General features: G+C 35.4%; 1 protein-coding gene across 4 annotated transcripts in view; it reads right to left on the bottom strand.

Annotated features, from left to right (window-relative positions):
* LRBA (LPS responsive beige-like anchor protein) overlaps positions 1 to 26,346 on the bottom strand; it is a 748,688-nt gene that overhangs the window by 67,459 nt on the left and 654,883 nt on the right. For all 4 annotated transcript variants that reach the window (XM_022599722.3, XM_022599721.3, XM_022599723.3 and 1 more), the window contains one exon: positions 4,674 to 4,841. In XM_022599722.3, coding sequence (XP_022455430.1) covers positions 4,674 to 4,841 — 168 coding nt within the window. The remainder of the gene's footprint in view (positions 1 to 4,673; positions 4,842 to 26,346) is intronic.

Raw genomic sequence — 26,346 nt, 5'->3', positions numbered from 1 at the left:
TCCGGCCTCTCATTTCCCAAAAAACATGGCTGGATTCTGGCAGTCTAGGTTTAGTGCCTATTCGCCACACTTGTGCATGCATGCAGTGTACTTATCTCTACACTGAATTTATCACAGTATTATAACTGTTTACTTATCCATATTTCCCCACTAGACAATGAACTCTACCTGATGAGGGCAGGGACTTGCCTTTCAACTCTTTAACCTTATTACATAATTTAGGCTTAGTAAAAGGTTGTCGAAAAAAATTAATGACCTATTCTTGTTTTCTGTTTTCTCCTTGCCTCACTTTACAATGAATTCTGTATGAATCTTCTAAAAAACAATCTCTAAATAACTTCGCCAGTGTTAACACTTTATGATTCTTTCTATGATGCAATCGGTAATTCATATTCTTTTTTTTTTTTTTTTTTTGCGGTACGCGGGCCTCTCACTGTTGTGGCCTCTCCCGTTGCGGAGCACAGGCTACGGACGCGCAGGCCCAGCCGCTCCGCAGCATGTGGGATCTTCCCAGACTGGGGCACGAACCCGTGTCCCCTGCATCGGCAGGCGGACTCTCAACCACTGCGCCACCAGGGAAGCCCACATATTCTTTTTCATAGTTGTGTTTTCTAACCCACGGGTTTAACAGGGAACAACATAAGGGAAGGAACTAACACTTGCTGAGTACTCATGATGGGATAGGTACCATGGCAGGCCTTTTCATGTATTATACAACAGTTAATTCTCCATGAGGTGGGCGTTATCGTAGCAATTCCATATACGGAATCTCAGGAAGAGCTAAGTCACACCACTAGTTGGCACTGGAGCCAGGAATCAAATCCATATTTGTTTGTTTTTTCTACTGTATCACACTGCATTGTGTCACAAAATTCAGCACTATAATAAGGAATGGCTATGATAAAAGATCATATTTGTTTCAATAACATTCAGAAAGCAAATATGTATAGTTATATGAATAATGCTAATGTATATTAATGATTAATGCTAATAATGCTAAAGTAATGAACTGATATAGTCTTTCAAGAACACTGAGTACCCACCATAGGCCATGTTTTTTGAGTGAATGCTGAATCTAATCTATAATACATGTTTATATAACATATAATATAAAAATAAATTAAGGGGTGGGACTTCCCTGGTGGCACAGTGGTTAAGAATCCGCCTGCTAACACAGGGGACGTGGGTTCGATCCCTGGTCCGGGAAGATCCCACATGCCGCAGGACAACTAAGCCCATGTGCCATAACTGAGCCTGTGATCTAGAGCCTGCAAGCCACAACTACTGAGCCCACGCGCCACAACTACTGAAGCATGTCTAGAGTCTGTGCTATGCAACAAGAGAAGCCACTGCAATGACAAGCCCGTGCAACTGCAATGAAGAGTAGCCCCCGCTCACCACAACTAGAGAAAGCCTGCGTGCAGCAAGGAAGACCCAGTGCAGTCAAAAAAAAAAAAAAAAAAAAAAAATTAGGGTGCAATGAGTTGGAAAGCTCTCCAGTTAAAGTTTAATTTGCTAATAATTAACCACTTGGGGATGTGGGGAAGAAAAGAAACTTACAGCAAAAGTTTTAAATAGTCTTTAGCAAATGCTGATCATGAAAAATAAATACTGAAAACTTATTTGGCATGGCAGTTCCTCAAAAATTTAAACATAGAATTACCATATAATCCATCAATTCTACTTCTGAGTATATACCCCAAAGACTTGAAAGCAGGGCCTTAAACAGGTATTAATATACCCATGTTCATAGCAGTATTGTTCACAATAGCTAAAAAGTGGAAACAACCCAAAATATCCATTGACAGATGAATGGATAAACAAAATGTGGTATATACATACGATGAAATATTAATCAGCCTTAAAAAGGAAGGAAATTCTGACCCATGCTGCAACACGGATGAGCCTTAATAAAATAAGCCAGATACAAAAGGACAAATATTGTATAATTCCACTTATCTGAGGTACCTAGAATAGTCAAATTCCTAGAGACAGTAGAATGGTGGTTGTCAAGGCCTGAGGGCAGGGAGGAATGAGGAGTTACTGTATAATGCATACAGAGTTTCAGTTTGGGAAAGACAAAAATTCTGGAGATGGATGGTAGCGATGGTTGCATAACAATATGGATATACTTAATGCCACTGAATTATACCTCAAAAGAGGTTAACATCGTAAATTGTATATTTATTTACCACAATAAAATAACATGTTACTTTAAGTGAAAGAAAAAATATAATTTGGTTTACACATGTATGTCAACTACATATCTAATGTCTAAATGGACTATGCCCAATTTCAAATATTCTACCAAGTTAATTTAACAAACATTTATTGTCCCGTTGTCTGACCACCTGCCCAGAATCTGGATTTCGAAAATTTGGTGACCAAAGATACACAACAGTCTTCTAGTTTCCCCTGTCCAATGCAGTATCCACTAGCCATATGTCTAAATTAACTAAAATTAGTTAATTAACTAAATTAACTAAATTAACTAAAATTAACTAAAATTAAACATTCAGTTCCTCAGTCACATTAGCCACATTTCAAATGCACAATGGCCACCCGTGACTAGTGGCTACTGTATTGGGCAGTGCAGATACGATGAACATTTCCATTACTACAGAAAGTTCTACTGGACAGTGCTCTTTTAGCTTGTACTGTAAACAGTATATGGTAAACTGCTTTGGTAAATCGTTGATGTGTGTGAGAAGCAGGGTGGGTCAATCCAGAGTAAAAACAAAGAGCCAATTATACTGACTTATCTATAGAGGAAACATCCAGCTGATGGAACGTTTCACTTTTTAACTAGCAGCATCACAGAGATACAGAGAGCCATCCTTTATCAACCACATGTTGCACAAATTTTAATGACGGGAAAAGTATCACTGTATCGACTTGGACACACCAATAGACAAGTCTTAAAAAAAAAATAGGGGGCTTCCCTGGTGGCGCAGGGGTTGAGAGTCCGCCTGCCGATGCAGGGGACACGGGTTTGTGCCCCAGTCCGGGAGGATCCCACATGCCGCGGAGCGGCTGGGCCCGTGAGCCATGGCCGCTGAGCCTGCGCGTCCAGAGCCTGTGCTCCGCAATGGGAGAGGCCCCAACAGTGAGAGGCCCATGTACCGCAAAAAAAAAAAAAAAAAAAAATTGGATCTCACATTGGGAGAAATGGTATTAAGTACATTTTCATAGCAACCTACAAAATATTATGGAATTTCAAAATTAAAACTACACAGATTTTATAGCAACATAAAATAATATATGCTGGTATGGTAAGCAAAACAGGACATGACAAAATCAAATCTATATTGATTCCATGCATATAATAGCTAAGTAGAGATAGGGATAATTACTACAAGGGAACCCAAAAAAACAGAACCAGGTGGTATATCTGAAAAGTAATTATGGACATTAATAGAACCACTGTTCAAATACTGTTAAAACAATAAAAAAGAAAGTAAATGGGCCTATTCAATTCTATTCTAACAATGAAGTTATGTAACACCATTTGCATGTATGCTCCAACCTCAATTTCATACAAGGAGCTTATGCATATTTTGTGTCATGCAGTCAGTTGTTGCTCTAATAAAATAAAATGCCCCCTGAAAGGAACATTTTCAAAGAACTGAAAAACTGGAAGAGTCTTTTAGAGTTCACCTGATCCAGTTCTAAAATAAAGTGAAACACTGCAATTCAAAACCTGTGCAATTTAAGATAAATGTGCATCGAGTGCATAGTGCTTTTGTTTGTGTATTAACCTTCTTTATCTAGCACATAAACCAGGTGATAATCGCTGTTAGCAAATATATTTAAATATGTACTTTCATATACTGTCAACGTGATCAGGTCATAAGCAGAGTTATAAAGAAATACATCAAGTGACGGTGAAAAACGACAAATCTTACTGCAAACGATGTTCCCTTTACAGTGATATACAACTTTCCCTATGAATCAAAACTCCCTGGTTTCTTTAATAAAGTTCTCTTCTAAAATAGTACAGATGTGTAAGGTGTTGTCTGTTCAATTCTATGAACATACATACATCTTTGTATATGATGTATGTCAGCAGGAGGATGTATAATTAAAATACTTAAAAAAAAAAGCAAGGCTATATGCAGTTTTTGGTGAATACTGTATTTGTCAAAACTATGTTTTGAGGGTTTTACTTAAGAAAATCAATGACAAAGATAAAACAAGTCTCAGTAACATCCAACACCAAGTTTGATGATGTAGGAAAGTTATAGACTTCATTCTTACTATTAACTTCTATATGGTTATACATGTACTTATGTATCATATATAAATATGTGTTTTATCACATTTAAATAGATTTATGCTTATAATCTTATTTCTTTAATGAATTATTATTTTCCTAGTTCTTTAAATTAGTGAGTAGCCTTCAAAGTTATAAAAATTAGAAATATGATTATTGATCCCTTAATGGGTTCAAATTGAAAAAGCTCTCATTTTATATTGAGTCGAACATTTTGTTGGAGGGAAGTTCTGGGTTCAAGTCCCAGCTAGGTCACTAACTTAAAGGTTATCCATCCTGCTTAAGGGCACTTTACCCATCTGGTTTCAGTTTCATTATCAGTAAAATGAAAGCATAGGGAAGATGAGATCTAATAGCTTCTGGCCTACAGATACCTGTTAGACCCAGTCAGATAACTTACCTCTCTCAATACAGGATCAGTTATTGAATTCAGATTGACAGCTCCCTCATAGGTCAGGTAATAGAACACATTGAGGGCTCGAACAGCCTCCGGCCCTTGCTGTTTATAGCCAAAAATGAGATCAATCCACTGGTGAAGCTGGCAGGAAACAAATTCACTCTCCAGAGCCTGAAAAAAAGGTGTAGATCTTATTATTATGCTGAATTCTATTTTTAAAATATATAGAGAAATTTAGAACAAGCAGTAAAGTTTACCTCTAAATTGACTGTGAACAGACTTATTCTGATGTCCTATTTTCCACCAGAATTTGTCCTCTATTTTTATAGAGACTTTGCAGCACTTGTCACACTGAATTACAATCAATTGCTTAGATTTCAGTATTAGTCTACTTGTACTGTAAGCACTGTGAGGACCAGGACTGGGTCTATCTTGGTCACGTTTGTAACTCAGGGCCTGACAGGTACTCAACTTAACATTTCAGAGAAAGGAGGTCATACAATGTAAATGTTACTTTGGGATAGCAAATGTGAAAATATTAAACATTGACTATTCACTTGAAATATTTATAATTTTTCTAGAATTACAACATTTTATTGTCTACTGTAACAACTGTAAACAAATTGTTTAGTTACTTCAACTGAGTTTTTATGTCATCAAATTAGATCTTGGGAGGGATACTTATAATTACTGAATTATTATTCTACGTACTAGTATCAAATCAGACCAAATATTTGATGCTATTAACATAAGTGTCCAATAAATAATGAATGAACATAATCAAGTTTTCAACAGAAATGCTGGGTTCAAGATCCACTTGCAATTCATCATGACATTCCCAGCTCCAAGCACTATACCTAAAACACAATAGGTACCAATAAATGTTTCCTGAACTTAATAATGTTAAAAATCCTAAAGAGTTTTAATGAGCAGAGACTTCTTATTTTTAGAAAAGTATTCATACTTATTTAATGTTGTTAAAAATTATTCCAACATAAAAGCTTAGCATTATGGACTAGTCTATCAATAAATAATGTTATTCAAATCACAAACTCAAACTGTGAAGCTTAATTTGAAGCATACCAAGTTGTATCAGGTAATGTATCTCACTGAAATTCTTATTTTTAGAGTCATGAGTGTATGACTGTGATGTATTTTTGGTGTGGCTTGCTGCTACGTTTTCAATATTATAAAAAGAAATCTGTTGGTTTTAAAACAAAATTGACTAACTTCTATAACAAGCAACCAATGAGATATAAATCATCTCGCGACAAAAGACGTTCCTATTAGTTCACAGGTATACACTTGTGTAGATATGTGCTTTATTAAAACAACTGCCTATGGGCTTCCCTGGTGGCGCAGTGGTTGCGAGTCCGCCTACTGATGCAGGGGACACGGGTTCGTGCCCTGTTCCGGGAGGATCCCACATGCCGCGGAGCAGCTGGGCCCGTGAGCCATGGCTGCTGATCCTGAGCGTCCGGAGCCTGTGCTCCGCAACGGGAGAGGCCACAACAGTGAGAGGTCCGCGTACCGCAAAACAAAACAAAACAAAACAAAAAAAACTGCCTATGAATAAGAAAATTGTTTATGGCTAAATTCAAATAATATATTTCCTTTAACTTATATTTAACATGGCTTCATAATATATCATATATCATAAAGTCTAAAAAATAATTCTGTAAATAAAACTCTAGGCAATTCTCATATTCTAAAGTATACCTGAATTGAAATATGCCTAAAAAATATTTATTTAGTTTCAATTGTAAAAGTCACTGTTTAAAACATCTCTTATAAAACTCATTATATTTATAAATTTAGTAAACAGCTAAGAGAACACAAAACTGCTTCATATTTTATTTGAAATAAGAAGAGAAGGGCTTGTAATAACTTTCAGGAAAGTCCTATTTTAAGCACATGGATTTAAAATTAATCTGAAAATCCAGGAACTATTAGTGCAAGTTGCACACAAAAAATGATATGTTTGTTTCATTAACTTAGGTCTTGGGTAGTGATGGCGTGAGGGGGTGGGGCTGGAGGACATGTTAAAGAGACACATAAAAACAGCAATTGTCTTAATTTGTGAGCAGCGCACTCTACACAAAAGCCCTAAATATGTTCAAATTAGAGCAAGCTGCTTGATTGTCACTGCAGTCTCATGTCACATTAATGCATGACAAACATTAAACCATACACTTAAATGGCAATTTATATCATTTAAATGTTTACTGCCAGACTAGCTCATCACTCATTTAAATGTGACTTTCTGACAGCTAATTTCAGTTAATTTTCTCCAATTCACTTAATTAGAACTTTCAATCAGGGAAGGACCTATACATATCTTTGCGCTTATGTCCTTTTTAGTTGTTCAAAACCTGAGTTAATAAACAGTTGAAAAGCTCTACTATAATAGATTAGCATGTAATATCTGAGTCTACAGAAATGTGTGACTATATGAAGCAAACTCACAGTATATACTCTAAGAAAGAACCTACACTTATTTATGTAAATAATACTCTCGCCAGTAGTTTAAATAAAAAACGTTAGTTCATATACACACACACTATTGAAATGATAAAAAGAAACCCCCCCCCCGCATCTAAGCTAATTAAAAATTAATGATTTCAAAATTGTTTAATAAGATAAAACAGTCAGGAGTCTCCTGAGTGTCCGTGGTGTTGTGATTTGAGACTATAAAATTCCAGAAGGCTCAGCAAATGACAAAGTACAAATGAATTTTCTCAATATTAAAGCTCTAAAAACCAGGGCAATTTTATTTTATGTGTCATCAAAGAATTGTGTCTTCCTAATGTTGATTACTTCTTTATGCACATTCAAAATGGTGAAGTTTGTTAGATTTAGATGCTTAAACCTTTACATCTTGACACCACATCAAAATGTTAAGCAAAAATGCTGAAATGACAGACACGATGCTCACATTATGCCACAAGCACGCATGCAGAAGTCACCATAGTGCCATGGTTCATCCCTCCCCTTACCCTGTTACACTTGGTCAGTCCTTAAGGGGTTGACCAGTAATTCACCCAATTACTGGCAAAATCTCTTCCAGAGGTTGATAAACAAGTTACTTTAAGGAATAAACTTTAAATACATTTAAAAAAATAAACTAAAAATCTCAGCAGTCTTCAATCATTTCTTGCAATATATCATAGCTTTAAAAAGGGACCCACAAGAACAACTGCCATGGATATACAGGAATTTCCAAAAGTTTAAAAATCATTTAATACAAAGTCAGTTCAGGACTTTAACATCCTTTTGATACCAGTGAATGGCAATTGCCTAACCAAAAGTATATATATGAGAATAAACAAATGCACTTACTAAGGACTTGACTGAAGAGGTAAGAAGAAGCTGGAGGAAATTACTGAGGGTAAAAAATACAAATAATTCAAAATGGAAAACCCTGGGAATACATTTTATAACTTCTGTTTTTGAGATTCAAAAACATAAATTAAAAATTCTTTAATTCCCCTTTCATATGTTAAGATTTTTTAAAATACAGTTTATATAAATACTTATTTATATGCACATTTGCAGTCACAAAAAAATAAAAACATGCCAGTGGAATGCTAAGCATCTGAGATTTTTCAAAGCCTTTAGGACAGACAGTCCTCATTAGGACTGCAGTTAAATATGGTTTGCAGCTAGGGGATAGAAACATTCTTCCCATGCTGCTATCAAACCTAACCAATCAATTGCTAGTACTCCCCTAGCAGGCTAGATACATCATTTACATCCAATGTGTGCTCTGAGTAAAATTTGTAAAAAAGAAAATCCACTAAAATGTCCAACACAATACAATAATATTCAACTCATTTGAGTTATTATAAAATAAATCAGTGACTAATATTCAACTGTTAAGGTTCAAATAAGACTATGAAAAGACAATCATATGAAGCCTCGCACGAATTGTCAATCCAATCCAGGGGGACTCATACTAGTCTTGACAAACTGTCTTGGGGCTGATATCTGTATTTTTAATGAGATCTATTAAGCAGAGACTAAAACACTTGAGATATGCTAAAAAGTAGAGTATACAGATGTCAAATACACACACTTATTAGTAACTTTCATTTGTTTGGCCCACATGCAGAACATCAACAACTTAAAGGTTTAATATTATAAAGAAAATAGTAAATTATTCATAAATAACTCATTTGTGTAGCCCTGTGTCAGAAATAATTATAACATATATGAATATGTGTCTAACAATAAATCTCATTGAAAGATCGCAATCTACGTCTTCCTGAAACTAACCCATTAAGGAAATGAATTATTTACTGATAAAAAATGTTATATAAAATTATTGTTGCCTCTTATAGTGGAGTCAAATAATATGATAACATGTAGAAATCGTTTGCTTTTTCCAAGAAATTCTAAGCTATTTGAGAATAATAATTGTAAAATAAAAAGCATTAATCATGTGTTCAGTAATCTATGCATGCCTTAGAAATACTCTAGCAATTTCCTTTTATCTTCAAAAAATCATATTTCCTCTAATGTAAAAACTACGTAAAATCAAGAAAACTAATTTCAATTAACAAAAGAAATTATTAGATCATTGTTTACCTCAAGACCAGGAAACCTTAATTGTGTATTATTTGTGTTTCTCATACTTGTAATTCCCAGATTGATGCTAATATTTAGTTATACTTTTGCTAACTCTTCTCATACCATGCCATTTAAAAAAAGCAACTAAATAAAAGCTATTGATATCTATAGGATAAATAATTTTTATAAAAAATCAAATAAATAAATCAAATATTATTTACAAACTTTTAAGTACAGAAATAATTATATAACTAGAAAGAAATAGGCTTGTGCAGCCCAGATACACATATCTGCACCCCATACTACTACTTCCATTCCCAGGCTTTGAGAAGGCCCAGTTCAATTCCAAGATACAAAATGTCATAGCTATAAGCTTCAAATAAGAAAGATCACTTGATATGCATTTAATTATAAGATGTATTTAAACATATTTTAATGGAAGAAAGTATAAAAATTAGTTTTATAACTTTTTGTACATATAATTAAGAGTCTTAATTCATTTGAGTGTAGATAGTAATAAGTTTCAAAGGAGTTAATGTTTGGATTGGCAAAAATGTTATATACAACATTATAAACTTGGAATTTTAAGTATTTTTCATTTTAAAAACATGTAATAAGGCCTTCTTATAACACACACACACACACACACACACACAGATTTAAAATGAACTGGTCTGTTATGTTTGCATGTGCTGGATTTCAAACACTAGTGGTAATGTTTCCTTAACATTGATATATGACCTTTGTAATTTACATTGAAGAAAGCTGTTTTTTTCAGCCTAATTAGAACTGTTTCAAATTTTCCTGCTAAATATATGATATAAAGTCCTTTCAACTTTTTTATTCTAGAGTTTCTTTCCATGTCAACTTTGTTCCAATCAAAATATGCTTTGAATTAAATGATTTTGATTGAATATGTGGATCACATTTCACTTCTAAGATTTAAAGTCCAAAAAGGAAAAGTTTAGCCTGTTCAAACAAAGCAAAAGCAGCCACTTTGCGGAAAGCTATTCACATTTAAGAAGACTGACAAATTGTTTGTGTGCACCATTAGGTCTAGTTTCTGCAATAGTTGCCAGATTTCCTGTCCCCCTAATAAGATACATTAACTCCTTAAATGCTGGCTCTGAATTTGTGATGAATCCAAGTAACCTCAGCAAATTTTTAATTTACCTATAATTTCCTTTTTTGAAATAGATTGAAAAAATAGAAAAGAAAAATTGCTGTTATATCAAATTCTTTGAGAAACAAAGGTAAGAGAAAAATCAACTCTTTTTTCATATTGGACAGATACAAATTCAAAATGTAAATATGCTTTCCAAATGGGATTTTTCCAGATGTGACAAATCCACATTAATCCCCATTTTTAAAAAAAAAATGCATTAGTTAACCTATTTAAGGATTACTTGTTCAGGTGAAACACAACAGTGAAAATACTGAAGTAGTTCATAAACTATAATCTACTAACATGAGCTTAACATTCTCCCACACTGATTACAAATACATCACAAAAATGTTTCTGAATTTAGATATTTACCTTAATATAAACATAGAACAAGAATGTTAAACAAATTTTATATTATTTACAAAGAAAAGTTTAACTTTGGGGGCTTAAAAAAAGTTTAACTATGTGTGAAGCTGTGACATTAAGAACAATAATTCATGAATGTCAAGGGGGATAAAAAGGAGGATCAAGTATTTAGGAAAAAATTGTGGGATGCTAAGAATAAAAATTTTATCTGACAGTTTAAAAAAATGAAATTTAGTCAACAACACACTGAAGTACGGGCTGAAAGGCAGATAGAGAAATCACTCAAGGAGTTCTGTACTTCTAAACTGCCCTTGAACCGTTGGGCAGAAGAGAGATTTTGGAGCCAGCAGCACACTGTTCATTTCTACATTTATACTATTACTAAAGAAAAGTGTGAGTTAGTATCATATCTTGATAATAACCATCAAGCACTCGTGCATCTTTTGGCAGGAGACTCATTCTGTCTACGATTGTTATTGTGTAGTTTTAAATGGAGTAGTCAACCAGCTGTTATATATTTTACACACTGAAGGCCATGTTTCCTTTGAAATTCATAGTTTTAATCTCAACTGAAGTCTGTATTTCTGTGTGCCAAGATCAAAAGGATTAGGCAAACTTGCACAATTACCCTCCTTTTCAGAGAGATGATTTTTTTCTAATGTTTAAAATAGTCCTACATGCTGACATTTTATCCAACTATTTTCTTTAGAGCTACAGAACATTAAAACATTTAATTAACATTTCAACCTTAGGTCACTCTTAATCTAAAATCTAGGAATTCACAATATACAGATATGTTAAACTAGTTATAGTGTAACACACATAGGGAGATGGAGCTTTTAAAAAAAATCTAATAAGGAACGATAGAGAACAACTATAATTAAAGGATATATATGATGCATATGCATCAAGATAAAATAAATTTAACAAAAGAGAAGTAAGACAATGCAAAAATAAGGATAAGAAGTACATAAAAATTATGCCATGAAATTCTATAGACTTGTTAGAGGTGTGCCATGTATTTGACATTAAGCTTTCTAGCAGGCAACATAAAGAAACACGAACACTTACAAGAGTCAAAAGTGACTATAATGTAAAAACAAACCAGATGGCCTAGAAAAACACATTATTTCTATTCCTAAGATAAGAAATTCCTCCCTTGGCAATATGATGGAATCCAGGTATGTGACTCTCGGAGGGACTGACTTAATCCTGGGATAGATTTAGAGTATGGACAAATGAAGAGACTACATATTCTTCAGGCAATCCTGCATAAACATTATTTCTCTTAGGTGAGGCTTGGAAAGGTAAATTCTAGATTACATTCCATGACAAGTACCTGGAATGCAGCCATTTTATTTTGTCAGTTCAACAACAGCTAAACTGAGTCAAAGGACTAATAATCTCTTAAAAATGTGAAAGGAAAGACACAAACAAGACACTATGGAAGGCAAGCTCACCTTCACTTGGAAGGGGGAGTGGTCTTCCCTAAGACAGATTCAAGATTTTCCTCAGAAAGAAATTCTGGATAAACTTTCCCACATAGATAAATGGCAAGCGAAGCCTCCAAATGCCAATCATGATGTCCAAATACACACAGATGTTAAAATGTTTTAAACCACGGTACTAAATGATCAACCCTTTAAAAAGAATTAGTAAAGTATCCCTAGAAAATTAATTTTGAGCATTGTAAACTGCTGTTATGCTCTCTGAGATAAAGTACTTATAAAAAATATATGCTTAAGTAAATAAAATACTAATCTAAAATTCTTAGTTATCTGCCTAGGTATATAAAAAAAGAACAGGTTTCCTCTTCAACAACCGTAGAAAAATGTATTAATTTGCTGTATGAACTTCTGGAAGTTTTAATTTTATAGTCAGTTATTAAAAGAAGGAAAACAAACCCCCCAAAATTTAATCCCTTCCCATTTGCTTATCCACATAGATCTGATAAATACTAGCAGTCTCTTGCCTTTGAAGATGCCCAGACCAGAATCCCTACTTATTGCCAGATGTAGTTTAATCCCACAGGGACTCCAGATAAAAACAAGGAGCTGTCTTCATGGCACCAATGATTCTCTGGACTGACTGCCACAAATTTACGTTGGCAAATCAAAATCCTTGGCAAAACAGAACACTTATTATATCACCACTTCCAAGAATAACCAATAAAGAAAAACGTGAACTAAAGAATATGAATGCAAATGTTGAATATGCATTCATATTGTTGAACAATATGACAACAAATGTCAGTTTTAAAGCACTGACAAGTTCAGCCAGAGAATTACATCTGCACTTACTTTGTGTGCCCAATTGTATACATGTATATTATGTAGGGCTAAAAGTCTTTTTTCATTCTACAACTTTTGATTAATATCAGCAGCTCTGTCATCCATTCAATCAACAAACCTTTATTGAGTGCTTACTGTAAGTTCTGTTCTATGCTAGATTCTAGGGCTAAGGAGATCAGATATCCCTTTGGAGAGAGGGTAGGGAGGTAAAGTCATCTCTAAGATGATTACAATAGCTTATGTGAGAGGTACTGAGAACCCCAGTCAAGAAAGAAGCAGTGGGAATGAAGAAGAGGGGACAGATTTCAGAAAGATTTAAGATATAAGTTATTACTTATACCACCAACTGATTACCAATGTGAGAGGTGAAGGATGACACCCAGATTTCAAGTTTGGACCTTGATCACACTGGATAAGGAAGAGTTTACATGGTAAAAGATTAATTCAGTTTTGAACTTAGCATTAATATTTTGAACTTTAGGGACTTGCCTGGTGGTGCAGTGGATAAGAATCCGCCTGCCAATGCAGGGGACACAGGTTTGATCCCCGGTCCGGGAAGATCCCACATGCCACGGAGCAACTAAGCCCGTGCGCCACAACTACTGAGCCTGCGCTCTAGAGCCCGCGTGCCACAACTACCGAGCCTGTGTGCCTAGAGCCCGTGCTCCGCAACAAGAGAAGCCATCGCAAGGAGCAGAAGCCAGTGCACCGCAACAAAGAGTAGCCCCCGTTTGCTGCAACTAGAGAAAGCCCGCACGCAGCAACTAAGACCCAACGCAGGCAAAAATAAATAAAATTAAATCTTTAAAAAAATATATTTTGAACTTTCTTTTATAGATTTGAATTAACCCTAAGCCTTTCTTGGATCTAAGTCTGATAACTATAACAGAAATTTGTATACTGCTTCAATATTAAAATATGTTCATGTTCAATACTGAGATGTCTAAGCCAAAAAATTCTGGGTAACAAAATAACCACCAGACTTTATACCTGTGATGTCCAGTAGGAATATAATGCAAGCCAAATATGGAGTTTAAAATGTTCCAGTAGCCACATTTTTAAAAATAGGAAAAATTAATTTTAATATAGTATAATCAAAAAATTATCTAAACATATAATCAATATTAAGTTACTTTGTATTAAATCTTAGAAATCTGGTATACATTTTACACTTACAACATACAGCACATCTCAACTCAGACTAACCACATTTCAAGTGATCAATAGTCACACATGACTAGTGGTTAAAACATTGGGCAGTAAAGCTTTATTCAGTTCCAAATACTGAATCTGCATTCAGATTTTTACAGTATTTTTATAAAAGACAGAATTCAGGGATTAGCAATATTTAACACTTTAAAATATACAGCTTCTCTTGCTGAAAATAGAGATAAACCTTACAAAGCACGAAACACCTGCAGCAGACTATAAAGTGACCTTTGATGCAGTTTTGAAGTGTTCATTACAATTCTCAGTGCCATGAAAAATGGCTATATCTTAGGACATGAGAGCAGAAATATAACATCTTCACTTGTTAAACAGACACAATATTCTGCAATGTATATTCTTCAGCCATTTACAAATACCTGAAGAAATGTGGCAGCATTCAACACATGGCACTATGACTCCTCTAACAACGAAGGTAAAGGGTTAATTTTACCAATTATGATATCATCTGTAAACTCTCAATCCTTAAAAGTCCTTGGTTAGAATTCTTACATACTATCTACTCAACTGTATCAGCTATGTACTTTAAGAACTAACATATAGCCACAGACTACGATTTAGTATATGAAGCACAATGTTTGCTGAAAGTCAGATACATGAAACCTGTAGACAACACGGATGCATTCATAAACCTCAAAAAAATCACCTCATTTTAGCAGCATATGAAACTAGCCTGTTTGCCCACTCTTAGAAATCCCATAACATCTATAATAACAGTCTATGATTCTCTAAATTGTAGGTCTGATTCTTTTGGAATTATCAATGTAATAATGATTAGTAAATAGGGTCAGTCTTGTTTAATTATTTTTATGTAGTTATGAATACACAGGCAATATGAGATCAACAATCTAAACCTTTTGAGAGATTCAAGTAAATCTGTTATTTATGCTTCCTTACCTCACTTTCACTTCTTAACTAATCTCTCATCTTTCTATTATAGTTATGCCACCGAAAATGTTTTTGCTAAGATTACCACCTCCATCTGTCTGAATCCTATGGATGCTTATCACTTCCCCTCTCTGCATTATGGCATTTATGTCTCTAACTCTATCTTCTCTAAGCTTCCTTGCTAACGTCCCTCCAGATTTTCTTTCTGCGTTTCTGATTCTCCTTCTCACTTTTTTTTTTTTTTTTTTGCGGTACGCGGGCCTCTCACTGTTGTGGCCTCTCCCGTTGCGGAGCACAGGCTCTGGACGCACAGGCTCAGCGGCCATGGCTCACGGGCCCAGCCACTCCGCGGCACGTGGGATCTTCCTGGACCGGGGCACGAACCCGTGTCCCCTGCATCGGCAGGCAGACTCTCAACCACTATGCCACCAGGGAAGCCCTCCTTCTCACCTTTTAATGGAAGGTCTTTTTCCTCTGTCGACATCTTCAGTGTTCATTCTCCTCGCAACTCAGTCCCAGGCCCTTGTTTCTAATATAACTCAGACCAGATGAGCCAGATTTCAGCTATCTCAACCGACTATTATGACCATCTCCAGAGTTTCAAGTCCAAAACGTCAAATTAGACTACTTATTTTGCTCTGCCTCAGGTAACTCAAACCTAATACATCAAAAAAATAATGAAGAACTTTTCCTCTTAAACTTGCTTTCTTGCTTGCTTTTCTGGTTATGGAAGGAGACCTTCATCCATTCAGCCAATTCAGAAATGGGGCAGTCATCTTGGCTGCTCCTTTTTCCTCTCCCTCCAAAATATTATCTACTAAGAAAATAAGCCTCCAAAGTATCTTTCAAATTCGTTCTTTCTTTTCCTTCCACTGTGACTATGTTTGGTCCCATGCTTCATTATTTCTTGGCTCAATTATTCTAACACTATCCAAACTGTTCTCTTTCTCTCTAAAATCCCCTCCCTCCATTCAATTCCTATCTAAAACCTGACCAATTCACGACTCTCCTTAAAACTTTTCAATGGTTCTCCTTTCTCTAAAGCAGTGGATATCCAACTTGAACAGCCACTAAGATCACCTGGAGGACTTGTTAAAACACAGATTGCTGGGCTCCCCCCGACAGAGTTTCTGTAGGTCTGGAGCTGAGCCCAAGATTTGCCTTTTTAACAAGTCCTCAGGTAAGACTGAAGCTCCTGGTCTGGCAACCACATTTTGGGCACCACTACCCCAAAGAAAAAGCCCATCTGACTTACAAGACACTAAGGATTGCTCATATAACGTGCCTCCAGTCTTCTCCCTCCACAGGTGGCACTCACAGCTCTCTTTACACACATACTGCATGCCACCTCCTGAGTTAAGTTGAGCGTGCGTACTGTACTGTAATAACATCAAGATCTTTGTTCACACTGCTTTGTATCTCTGTAATGCCCTTTCTGTCATCTTGCTCCCTCCCTGGCAAACTACTACTCATTCTTAAAGACTAAGATCAAGAGTAGCTTCCTTGGTTAAGCCTTGCCCAACCTTCCCAAGGAAGTAACATAAGGCATTTCCTTTCGGTTTCGGAGTTAAAAAAAAACAATTATAACTATGCATGGTGACAGCTGTTAACTAGACTTGTGATCATTTCACAAACATGCAAATATTGAATCATTTTGTTGTACAACTGAAGTAAGATAATGTCATATGTCAATTATATCTCGATAAAAATTAATATTAAAAAATGTATGTACACACAAACGAATAAAATATTGAATGCCTTAATGGTAGCCTGAACTTTTCCTTAATGGGACATGCCACAAGTATTATATTTTTTGTTATATATTATCACAAGTTACATATTTATTTGTTTAGTTTCTTATTTATTATCCGTCTCCCTCACTAAACAAAATGGTGCAAAAGGGTAGACACTATGCTGTCTTTCTCATTGCTATATTCCCAAAGACTAATAAGTAGTAGGCACTCACAAAATATTTGTTGAATGAATAAATAAACACATCACTTAATCTATTTCCCTAATTAGTTACTGCCATGTCTGTTTGATCTTTGTAATGACAGCCCCAAAGGGCAGGTGTCATATTCTTCCAATTTTGTGATCACAGACCCAATTACCCAGCAGGCCCCTAAAAATGTCTGTTGAATGAATGAATGGCATTTAAGAAATTCTTGTGATTTAGCACAATTCAGCATCTATGCTGAGGGACTATGTTCTTAGAGCATTGTATAAGAAGCATGAAATTGACCATAGAAACTTTATCCAGTTGATACTGTGCTAATTTAGCAGAGTTTTAGAAAATGTGAAGAATGTCTGTGATTACTAGTCATTACAAATGATTTGTCTACAGTTTGCTAACCATACAATCAAATTTAGGGTACGCTGATTACATGGAAAGACGAAAAAGTGAAGTGGATATTACAGTATCATCTTTCATATTTTATTTTCTCTTGAACAATGTCAGGAAGATGGATGCAAATAAAGTCATTCATAACCTTGACAAAGCATCTAGAAAGACCACATATTATGCAAGGAAAATGCATCTGAAGGTCAACCTGGAAGAAATTCACTGACCAACTAAACAACACTATAATAACAGGAACATCGGCACTTAATGTTTAGTGACTGCATATAATTTGCCCGGTTTTATGCCAAATGTCTTACATGGATTACTTTCTTTAATCTTCACAGTAATCTTATGAGATAAGCGCTACATTTAAAAAAATTGTTTTACAAATGAGGCTAAGAATGCTAAGTAAATAGACTAATATCACACAGCTAGTAAATGTCAGAACCCGAATCTGACTCCTGAAGCCATGTCAGTACACATCATTTTGAAAAATTCTAAAATAGAATGGTATATGCCAAAGCTGCATTATGAAACTTCTAAAAATATGAAACCATTTCATACCAAGAATTATTTTTAATGGGTTTCACATATACCATTTGGTGACACTAGTATTAAGTATTGCTGAGTATACACTAAATCTGATGTGCCATGTCAACCCGAAGACTTTATTTACAGATTTGATTGTTCTTTCAACTGGTTTTCACTTTTACACCTGCCTTTCAAAACTAACACTTTTACCTTGTATTATAGTTTATTTTTCTACCTTGCTCACTAGTAGCTGAATTCCTGGAAGGCAGAGATTATATCTCATTCTTGGAACTGAGCACACAGTAAATAATAAATATTTATAGGGCTTCCCTGGTGGCGTAGTGGTTGAGAGGACGCCTGCCGATGCAGGGGACACAGGTTCGTGCCCCGGTCCGGGAAGATCCCACATACTGCGGAGCGGCTGGGCCTGTGAACCATGGCCGCTGAGCCTGCGCGTCCGGAGCCTGTGCTCCGCAATGGGAGAGGCCACAACAGTGAGAGGCCCGCGTACCGCAAAAAAAAAAAAAAAAAAAATTATAGAGCTAAATAAGAAATTATATTCTAGGCCTCTTTTTCACTAATTGAACTGTACATTCATTAGGAGATTTTAAAAATCGAATTTAAAATATCAGCCTTTAGAGCAAGACAGAGAATACCAACATATTTGTTAATTGCTAAGTCCAAAGACCCTCAATAAAGAAGCAATCCATTAAACTTCTTTGCTCTGAGAATTAACAATAAGAGTTCATTCTGCTAAACATTAGCAACTTAAAACATGTGATTTCATATATTTTAATGTGTATCATATTTTGTTTTGACACATAAACTATTTGATTTCTTTAAATCAAACTACCGTGCAAAAAGAAAGGAGAAAATTTCTCTTATTTCCTATTTAAATAAACACTTTCAATTAACTACCAAATTCGATACGTTTTTGTTAATTTTTAGAAAATGTTTTAAATACTTTCATGCAATAACACTATCTCAAACTATCTACTCAGGGCACTGACTACACATTTTTCTTTTATTTTTCAAGAAGCATATATAGAACAGGGACTTCCCTGGTGGTGCAGTGGTTAAGAATCTGCCTGCTAATGCAGGGAACACAGGTTCGAGCCCTGGCCTGGGAAGATCCCACATGCTGGGGAGCAACTAAGCCCATGCGCCACAACTACTGAGCCTGCGCTCTAGAGCCCACGAGCCACAGCTACTGAAGCCTGTGTGCTTAGAGCCTGTGCTCTGCAACAAGAGAAAGCCCGTGCACAACAATGAAGACCCAATGCAGCCAAAAATAAATAAATAAATTAGAAAAAAAAAGTATAGCACAAATATTATTTGTCTATGTGATTTTAGTATCTCTTAAATGTGCCACTTGGCAAACACTTTTAAATTAAACTACAATAATAAAAATGTCAAACATCAAACTGTTTTGAGACTTTTTTTAAGCTTTCCAGGTGACCTTTTCTATAAGCTGGTAAGACACACTAGAGTACTATAAAACCAGAGTTGGAACCACTACCTTTATTATGTTAGGAGAATTGGATCGAGACATAGATGCATTCATTCTGAAAGACCACCATTTTCCTCCCTTGTTCAAAATTATAACTCTTCTTTATAGAATGTCTACAGTTTCAGTTAAATTCAACTCAAAGGATGCAGTTATAAGGTCAGAATCTATCAAATATATTATTAGCAATGTAAGCATTTAAATTTTTCTTAAATATGTAGGTGAAAAGACAAACAGCAAGGCAAGAGTTAATTGAAACATTCCTCTTTAGAGCAACTGCATTGACGAGTGGGGGCTGGTGGATGGGGGGAGGAGGGAGCAAGGCAGAGAGATCCAGAGTTAATCAGGGAGCAAATCCAAAGCCAGGCATGGATAGGCCTCACTAATGAGTCTCAAGTACCCTGCAGTGGTTTTCAAACTTAACTGGCTTCAAACGATGCCACCCCATGACAGAATGCAGCTAGCCATAAGAGGAGGGTGATTAGAATAAATGACTGGAGTAATTAACTCTGATGTGAAACCACCTGATTGGAAAAGAGAAGCCAAGAGCTATTTAGCTGATGGTCCTCCAGTAGAAAAAGGAAGCTTTCCCTTTCTCTTGTGTGGGTGTTCAGTTAGAACTCAACTCTTTCAAGTAGGCATTTGGTAGCACTAATGAAAAGCAGCTTTCATTCAAGGGCCTTCCCATTCATTTTGAAAGGGGAAGAAAATAAAAGCTTCAAAGTAGAACTAATTTACTTTACTCCCCTACCTCTCAGTGAATTTGGCATTAGTGAAGTCTGCATTAGTATTAATGCTAACAATGTACCTCCAAATAATGTCATCAAATACCCAAAATTGTTATTTATGAAATAACCAGATAAGAATAATTTTAAAAAATTAAAAATTTTTCTTTCTCTAAAAATATTTTCCATCACATGTACATCTTAAATATATACAATTTTTATTTGTCAATCATACTCAATAAAGCTGGAAAAAATGTTTTACACAGAAAACTTTAAATTTATAATAATGGTTGATCAGTTGTCAATACTTCCTTTATAAAATCCATTGGCATCATCATTCCTATAGCAAGAGACCCCTGAGTAGGGGAGAAGGATATAAAGTACAAATGGTGTACATTTGCTTTTGAAGAGAAAACAAAAAAAGAATAATGTTAAGTCAAGGAAAGAAAGAATACATATTTTTGCAAAAAGTCAGCTTTCTTACAGTGCAAATTGAGCCAAAGAATCCACCACACTCTCTAGTCTGCTTTATTTTACAAAGAGGGGAATTACAAAGACTGGGGGAATTACTACCTGCTGTTTTACAAGTAATCATCAATTCATTGGGCCAATGTTGTTCTGTACCTGCTGAGTTAATGTTCCTAGACACACCCCTCCCCCCTTAAACAGGTTCACAAGCTGCCCAGGAGCAACTATGGTGTAGTAGCACATGTAACTTAGCAAATGTTTATGCCTAAACTCGGATTTATTTGACAGCTTTACACCTTTGGGTATGATATAATTAAATGTTTTGACAGCTAAACAAAAACTGTATAAATTTAAAAGCTATTAGGAGCTCAGCATCTAGAATCAAAATTTGCTTATACCCTAAACCATTTTTAGCCATGCATTCCAATAAAAAGCACAAAGAGAGGGGCAAATGTCTATCCAAATGTTTTAGCTAATTCTTTCACATTTCTCTTATGAAGAATATTCCACTTACGAATACTGCCAATGATTTTAATACCAACAAAGGGAACATAAGCAGATTTAAGACAAAGCCTAAACTTTATCTTTGGCTATTTTCTATAATTTTAGAAGCAGCAATACTAAAAAGGCACAGGCTAAGATATATGTAGTGTATTATTTAAAAGGCCACTATGTGCTATTTAAAAGGATTTAAAGCAACACAAGGAAAGTGAGTGGTCCGTCAAACTCAGCCACCAGTGACTCAGGAGTTAACTTTCATTCTCCAAAGGTGCCAGGTTCCAGATTTTCACAGCACCCTGTGCTGCTGCTTGTTCCTCTGAGATTCCAATTCTCGCTTCTTGTGGAAGAGAGGAATCACAATGCCTACCTTCAGAAAAACTCACTGTTCATCATCTGAGCTCCAGAAAACGTTCCCATCAGTAGTACTATTCAAACACACAGATTAAAAACCTCAGACACTTCTCTAAAAAAACAAAACAAAACCCTATAAAGCAAAATTGTCAATTAAGCTATCTTTTTTTTAAATGCAAGGCCAATTTATACCTACTATATCGCATCATAGTATCATTCTGGAAAGCACCCTCATAGAGTACTGGCTTATAGTCTAACAAAAAATCTCAAGTTTAAACAATAACTATAGTCGGAACCACTACTGAAGCATTTGGACTCTATCAAATATATAAAAACATTTAAAATCTACTTTTCATTATGTAATGACCTGAGGGGATATTTCCTCACTAAAGGTAACAATGATCTGTTGTTTATTTTGAAAAAAATCAGTGAAATGTTTAGAAACCAGCTCACTTCTCCTGTGATGTTTATATTTCACTTTATCATCCCTGATGGAAAGACAGTTCTGAAGGAAGAAAATACTATGAACCAAACCCTGTTTAACTTACACATGCTGATGTCAAGTAATTTAAGAAAACATATTCTAAAAAGAGCTTCTTATGTACACATTTAAAAACATAACTGCATTATCTAATTCTCTTCCTCTCACTCTTGTGAACAGGATGGATGTCTTTTTGTGTACCATATTTGGATCTACTGGAACACAGCCTGAAAGCGGATTTAATTTTTTTGAGCTTTTAAATATCTGACAGTGTATGGAGTGTGGGGATAAGGAGGTGGGGACTCAGAAGCTGACAGCTGCAATCTGGCTTTTTTTTTTTTTTTTTTTTTTTAATGAATGAACTTTGAGTCATCTTATAAACGCTAGTTATAAGGCTCAGTATTCCTAGCAGATGCGCAGCTGTTTGAAGACTTACTGAATTTAGACCCACAGGGAAGTATTACCTGGTATAAAATAAGAAATTGATGTTATTTAAATACTACATATTGAAGATGTCTTCTTCTTAGGAAATATTACCTCAGTGTCTTTATTTTATTATTTGTTTCTCTTTTCCATGGACAACATGTTTTGAAAAGAGTTATCAAATAGTCAAATGTTATCAAATACATTTGACAAGATGTATATATGTCTGCCAGACCTTCTGATTAGAATGAGATAACCAGTGGCACTGATCCAATTCAGCCAAAGCACAGGAACTAGAATTTAACCCGTGTTGCCTTTTTATAGGTAAGAGATCTACGCTCAAAGCATTGAGAAATTGCCGTGGCAGCTCTAGGGGTACAATGACCTTTGGTTGAGATCCATTAAACATTAATAAACATATCATGCCTAGTAAAATATACTAATTTCATAAACCTAAGATTCCACTTGACTGTAAGATGAACCTTTATTTCATGGATTGCTAACAAATAAAAAGCTGCAAAATAATGATAACAGAATGCTATATGATACAGAATTTTAAAATTATACTGATTGAAAGAGCTATAAGCTAGTGGGAAGCAGCCGCATGGCACAGGGAGATCAGCTCGGTGCTCTGTGACCACCTAGAGGGGTGGGATATGGAGGGTAGGAGGGAGACGCAAGAGGGAGGAGATATGGGGATATATGTATATGTATAGCTGATTCACTTTGTATACAGCAGAAACTAACACACCATTGTAAAGCAATTATACTCCAATAAAGATGTTAAAAAAAAGAGCTATCAGACTTTTGACTTAGATTTTATTAAGTATTGTACATATGTAAAAAAGAAAATATAAATGAAATTAACTGGTTATTTATAAAACGTTTCAGAGTCCAACTCTTCTGAATTACTTCCTGATTTGAAGTTGTTGAAATCTGTGTTTTTCTTCACAATACCGTTCTCACTGCCTTTAAAAGCGTTAGTGATGCAGCATCTTTTAAAAAGAATTCTCCACTATTACCTTTGGAATTTTCTTCCAAGCCTCAGACATGCATTTTACAAATTTTGATGCTGACATTTTCTTGATCTCCCTGCTTTTTTTTTTCAGAGCTGTCAGTGCACTTCTCATGACTACTCTACCTCGATGCTCTTCTAACTGTTTATATGTCTATTAACCATGATACCTCTATCTGAACACCTCTACTATGATAACTCTATCTTAAAACTTACCAAAATACATTTTAAGATGTTTGGTGGAGCAACACTGTTTAGTGGAAGACAGCTTGGCAGTTTCTTATGAGCTAAATAACTTCTTACCATATGATCCAGCAATTGCACTCCTTGGTATGTGCCCAAATGAGTTGAAAATTTATGTCCACATGAAGATCTGTACATTAATGTTTACAGCAATTTTACTCATAATTGCTAAAACTTGGAAGCAACCAAGATGTCCTTCAATAACTGAATAGATAAATAAACTGTGGTATATCCATACAATGGAATATTATTCCTCAATAAAAAGAAATGAGCTATCAAGCCATGAAAAGGCATGAAGGAACCTTAAATGTATATTGCTAACTGAAGGAAGCCACTCTGAAAAGGCTACATACTGTATAATTCCAAATGTATGATATTCTGGAAAAGGAAAAACTATGGAGACAATAATAGGATAAATGATTGCCTGAATGTGGAGTGGGGGGAAGGGGGAAGAAGGAACAGGTGGTGCTCAGGGGATTTTTAGGGCATTGAAACTTCTGTATGCCACTGTAATGGTAAACACATGTCATAATATATTTGTTAAAGCCCACAGAATGTATAACACAAAAAGTTAACCCCAATGTAAGCTATGGACTTTAGTTAATAAAAATTTATCAATATTGGCTCATTAATTGTAATAAATGTACCACACTACTACAAGATGTTAAGAACAGGAAGAATTGGGGGCAAGAGGAATGCGGGGTGTACACTGAATTTTCTTTATGATCTGCCCAATTTTTAAATAAACTTGAAACTGCTCTAAAATAAAGTTTATTATATTTTTTAAAATGATGTTTATATGTCTGCCTTTTCCTCCACTGAGCTATAAGTTACTTAAAGACATGAGTCACAGCTCATTTATCTTTGGATCTCACACCTAAGACAGTTACTAGGACATGTTAGGGGGTTCCACTGCTACTTTTTGAACCGCTAGGAGTGTGGTTGCCCTAATCAAAGGATTCTCAGTGCCTTCATTCCTAGCACATGTGCCATGGCCTACAGAATGGCATGCATTAATAAATATTAAATCCATACTTTTCATATTATTTATATGAACACATCCCAGTAGGAATATAATCAGTCTCTTTTTCAGAGTGAGTTGAAAAGTATGAGCGGCCAAGCCACTAATTTATCTAATACTTACTACATATTATTGTGCAAATATTGTGCTAGGCACTGTGGGACAAAGATAAGTGAGACATTTTGTACCTGCCCTGGAGGACCTCCCAGTCCAATGAAGACACAGGTATGAAAACAAGTATGTACAAAAGGGTGTAGAGAGCAGAGAACTAAGAACATAAAACCAGCTTAAGTAGTAGCATAAGCTTTCATATAAATATAGAAATAATTTTAAAGAAACATCCTGTTTTATATATTTGTGGGGTAAAAATATAGTTTGCATTTATCAACACTCAAGATTCCATAAAGCTTAAAACTTAAAATACTGTCTATATTCTCAACATTTTAACATTTCATCAAATTATTCTTGAGCAAACTGTGAACTGCCTTTATGAAGCATATACCATTTCCTTCAATTTTTTCAGCTTTTGCTTCTCAGTTCTATTCCTTGTCATCATTCTTGATGGCTTGAGAATTTTTACTAAAGGCTCTTCCCTCAAAGTCTTCCTTTTCTGCTCACATTAGTCACCTCTAAGCATATATACTTTGACTTAACAATCCAAGCATTTCAAATCCAACTGTCCTTGAATAACCATAACCTACTTTTCTGCTAGTTAATTTTTCTTTCAAACATGCCCTTTAACCTCACTTCTTGTAATTTCTTTCAGTTATTAAATTACAAAGACACATGACAATAAAAACAGCCAATAAGTAATGGCTTACTATTTATTGGATTACTGTGATAATTTACATAAATTATACCAATTAATTCTCAGACAACCTTATGTCTCCAAAGTAGATGTATCAAACCACTACACCGTATTTTTTCTCTATATGATGAAATATTATGGAAACAGGCTAACAGATCTGGATTCCAAGCCTGGCTGAAATGGTTATAAAATCTTGGGCAATAGTTAAATTCTTTTTTTTTTGCGGTACGCGGGCCTCTCACTGTTGTGGCCTCTCCCGTTGTGGAGCACAGGTTCCGGACGCGCAGGCTCAGCGGCCATGGCTCACGGGCCCAACCGCTCCGCAGCATGTGGGATCTTCCCGGACCGGGGCACGAACCCGTGTTCCTTGCATCAGCAGGCGGACTCTCAACCACTGTGCCACCAGGGAAGCCCAATAGTTAAATTCTTAAAGCTTCAAGCTACTCATCTCTAAAATGCAAAAATACTACATTCCTCATAAAATTATTGCAAGAATTAACTTATACGCTTGGTACACAGTAAGTTCTTAATAGATGTCAATTCCCTTTCCAGTTCTCCTTGTGTGGTGGTTAGCCTCCAAGATGGCCCCCACCTGGTATTCAAGCTCTTGCTGGTTCCCTCTTATGCTAAATACAGCTGACCTGTGCAACCAACTGGACACTGTAGAAATGACATAGTGGGACTTTCAAGACTAAGTCATAAAAGATACTGTGCCTTCTACCCTTCTCCAGTTTGGATAGCTTGGCCTGGGGAAA

This window comes from Delphinapterus leucas, chromosome 5 (assembly GCF_059928025.1).
Source record: "Delphinapterus leucas isolate spDelLeu-1000000601 "Yukka" chromosome 5, BTC_Dleu_Yukka2, whole genome shotgun sequence".
NCBI classification, from domain to species: Eukaryota; Metazoa; Chordata; class Mammalia; order Artiodactyla; family Monodontidae; genus Delphinapterus; species Delphinapterus leucas.
The sequence above is the reverse complement of the archived record's forward strand: the minus strand, read 5'-3'. Positions and strand labels throughout refer to the sequence as shown.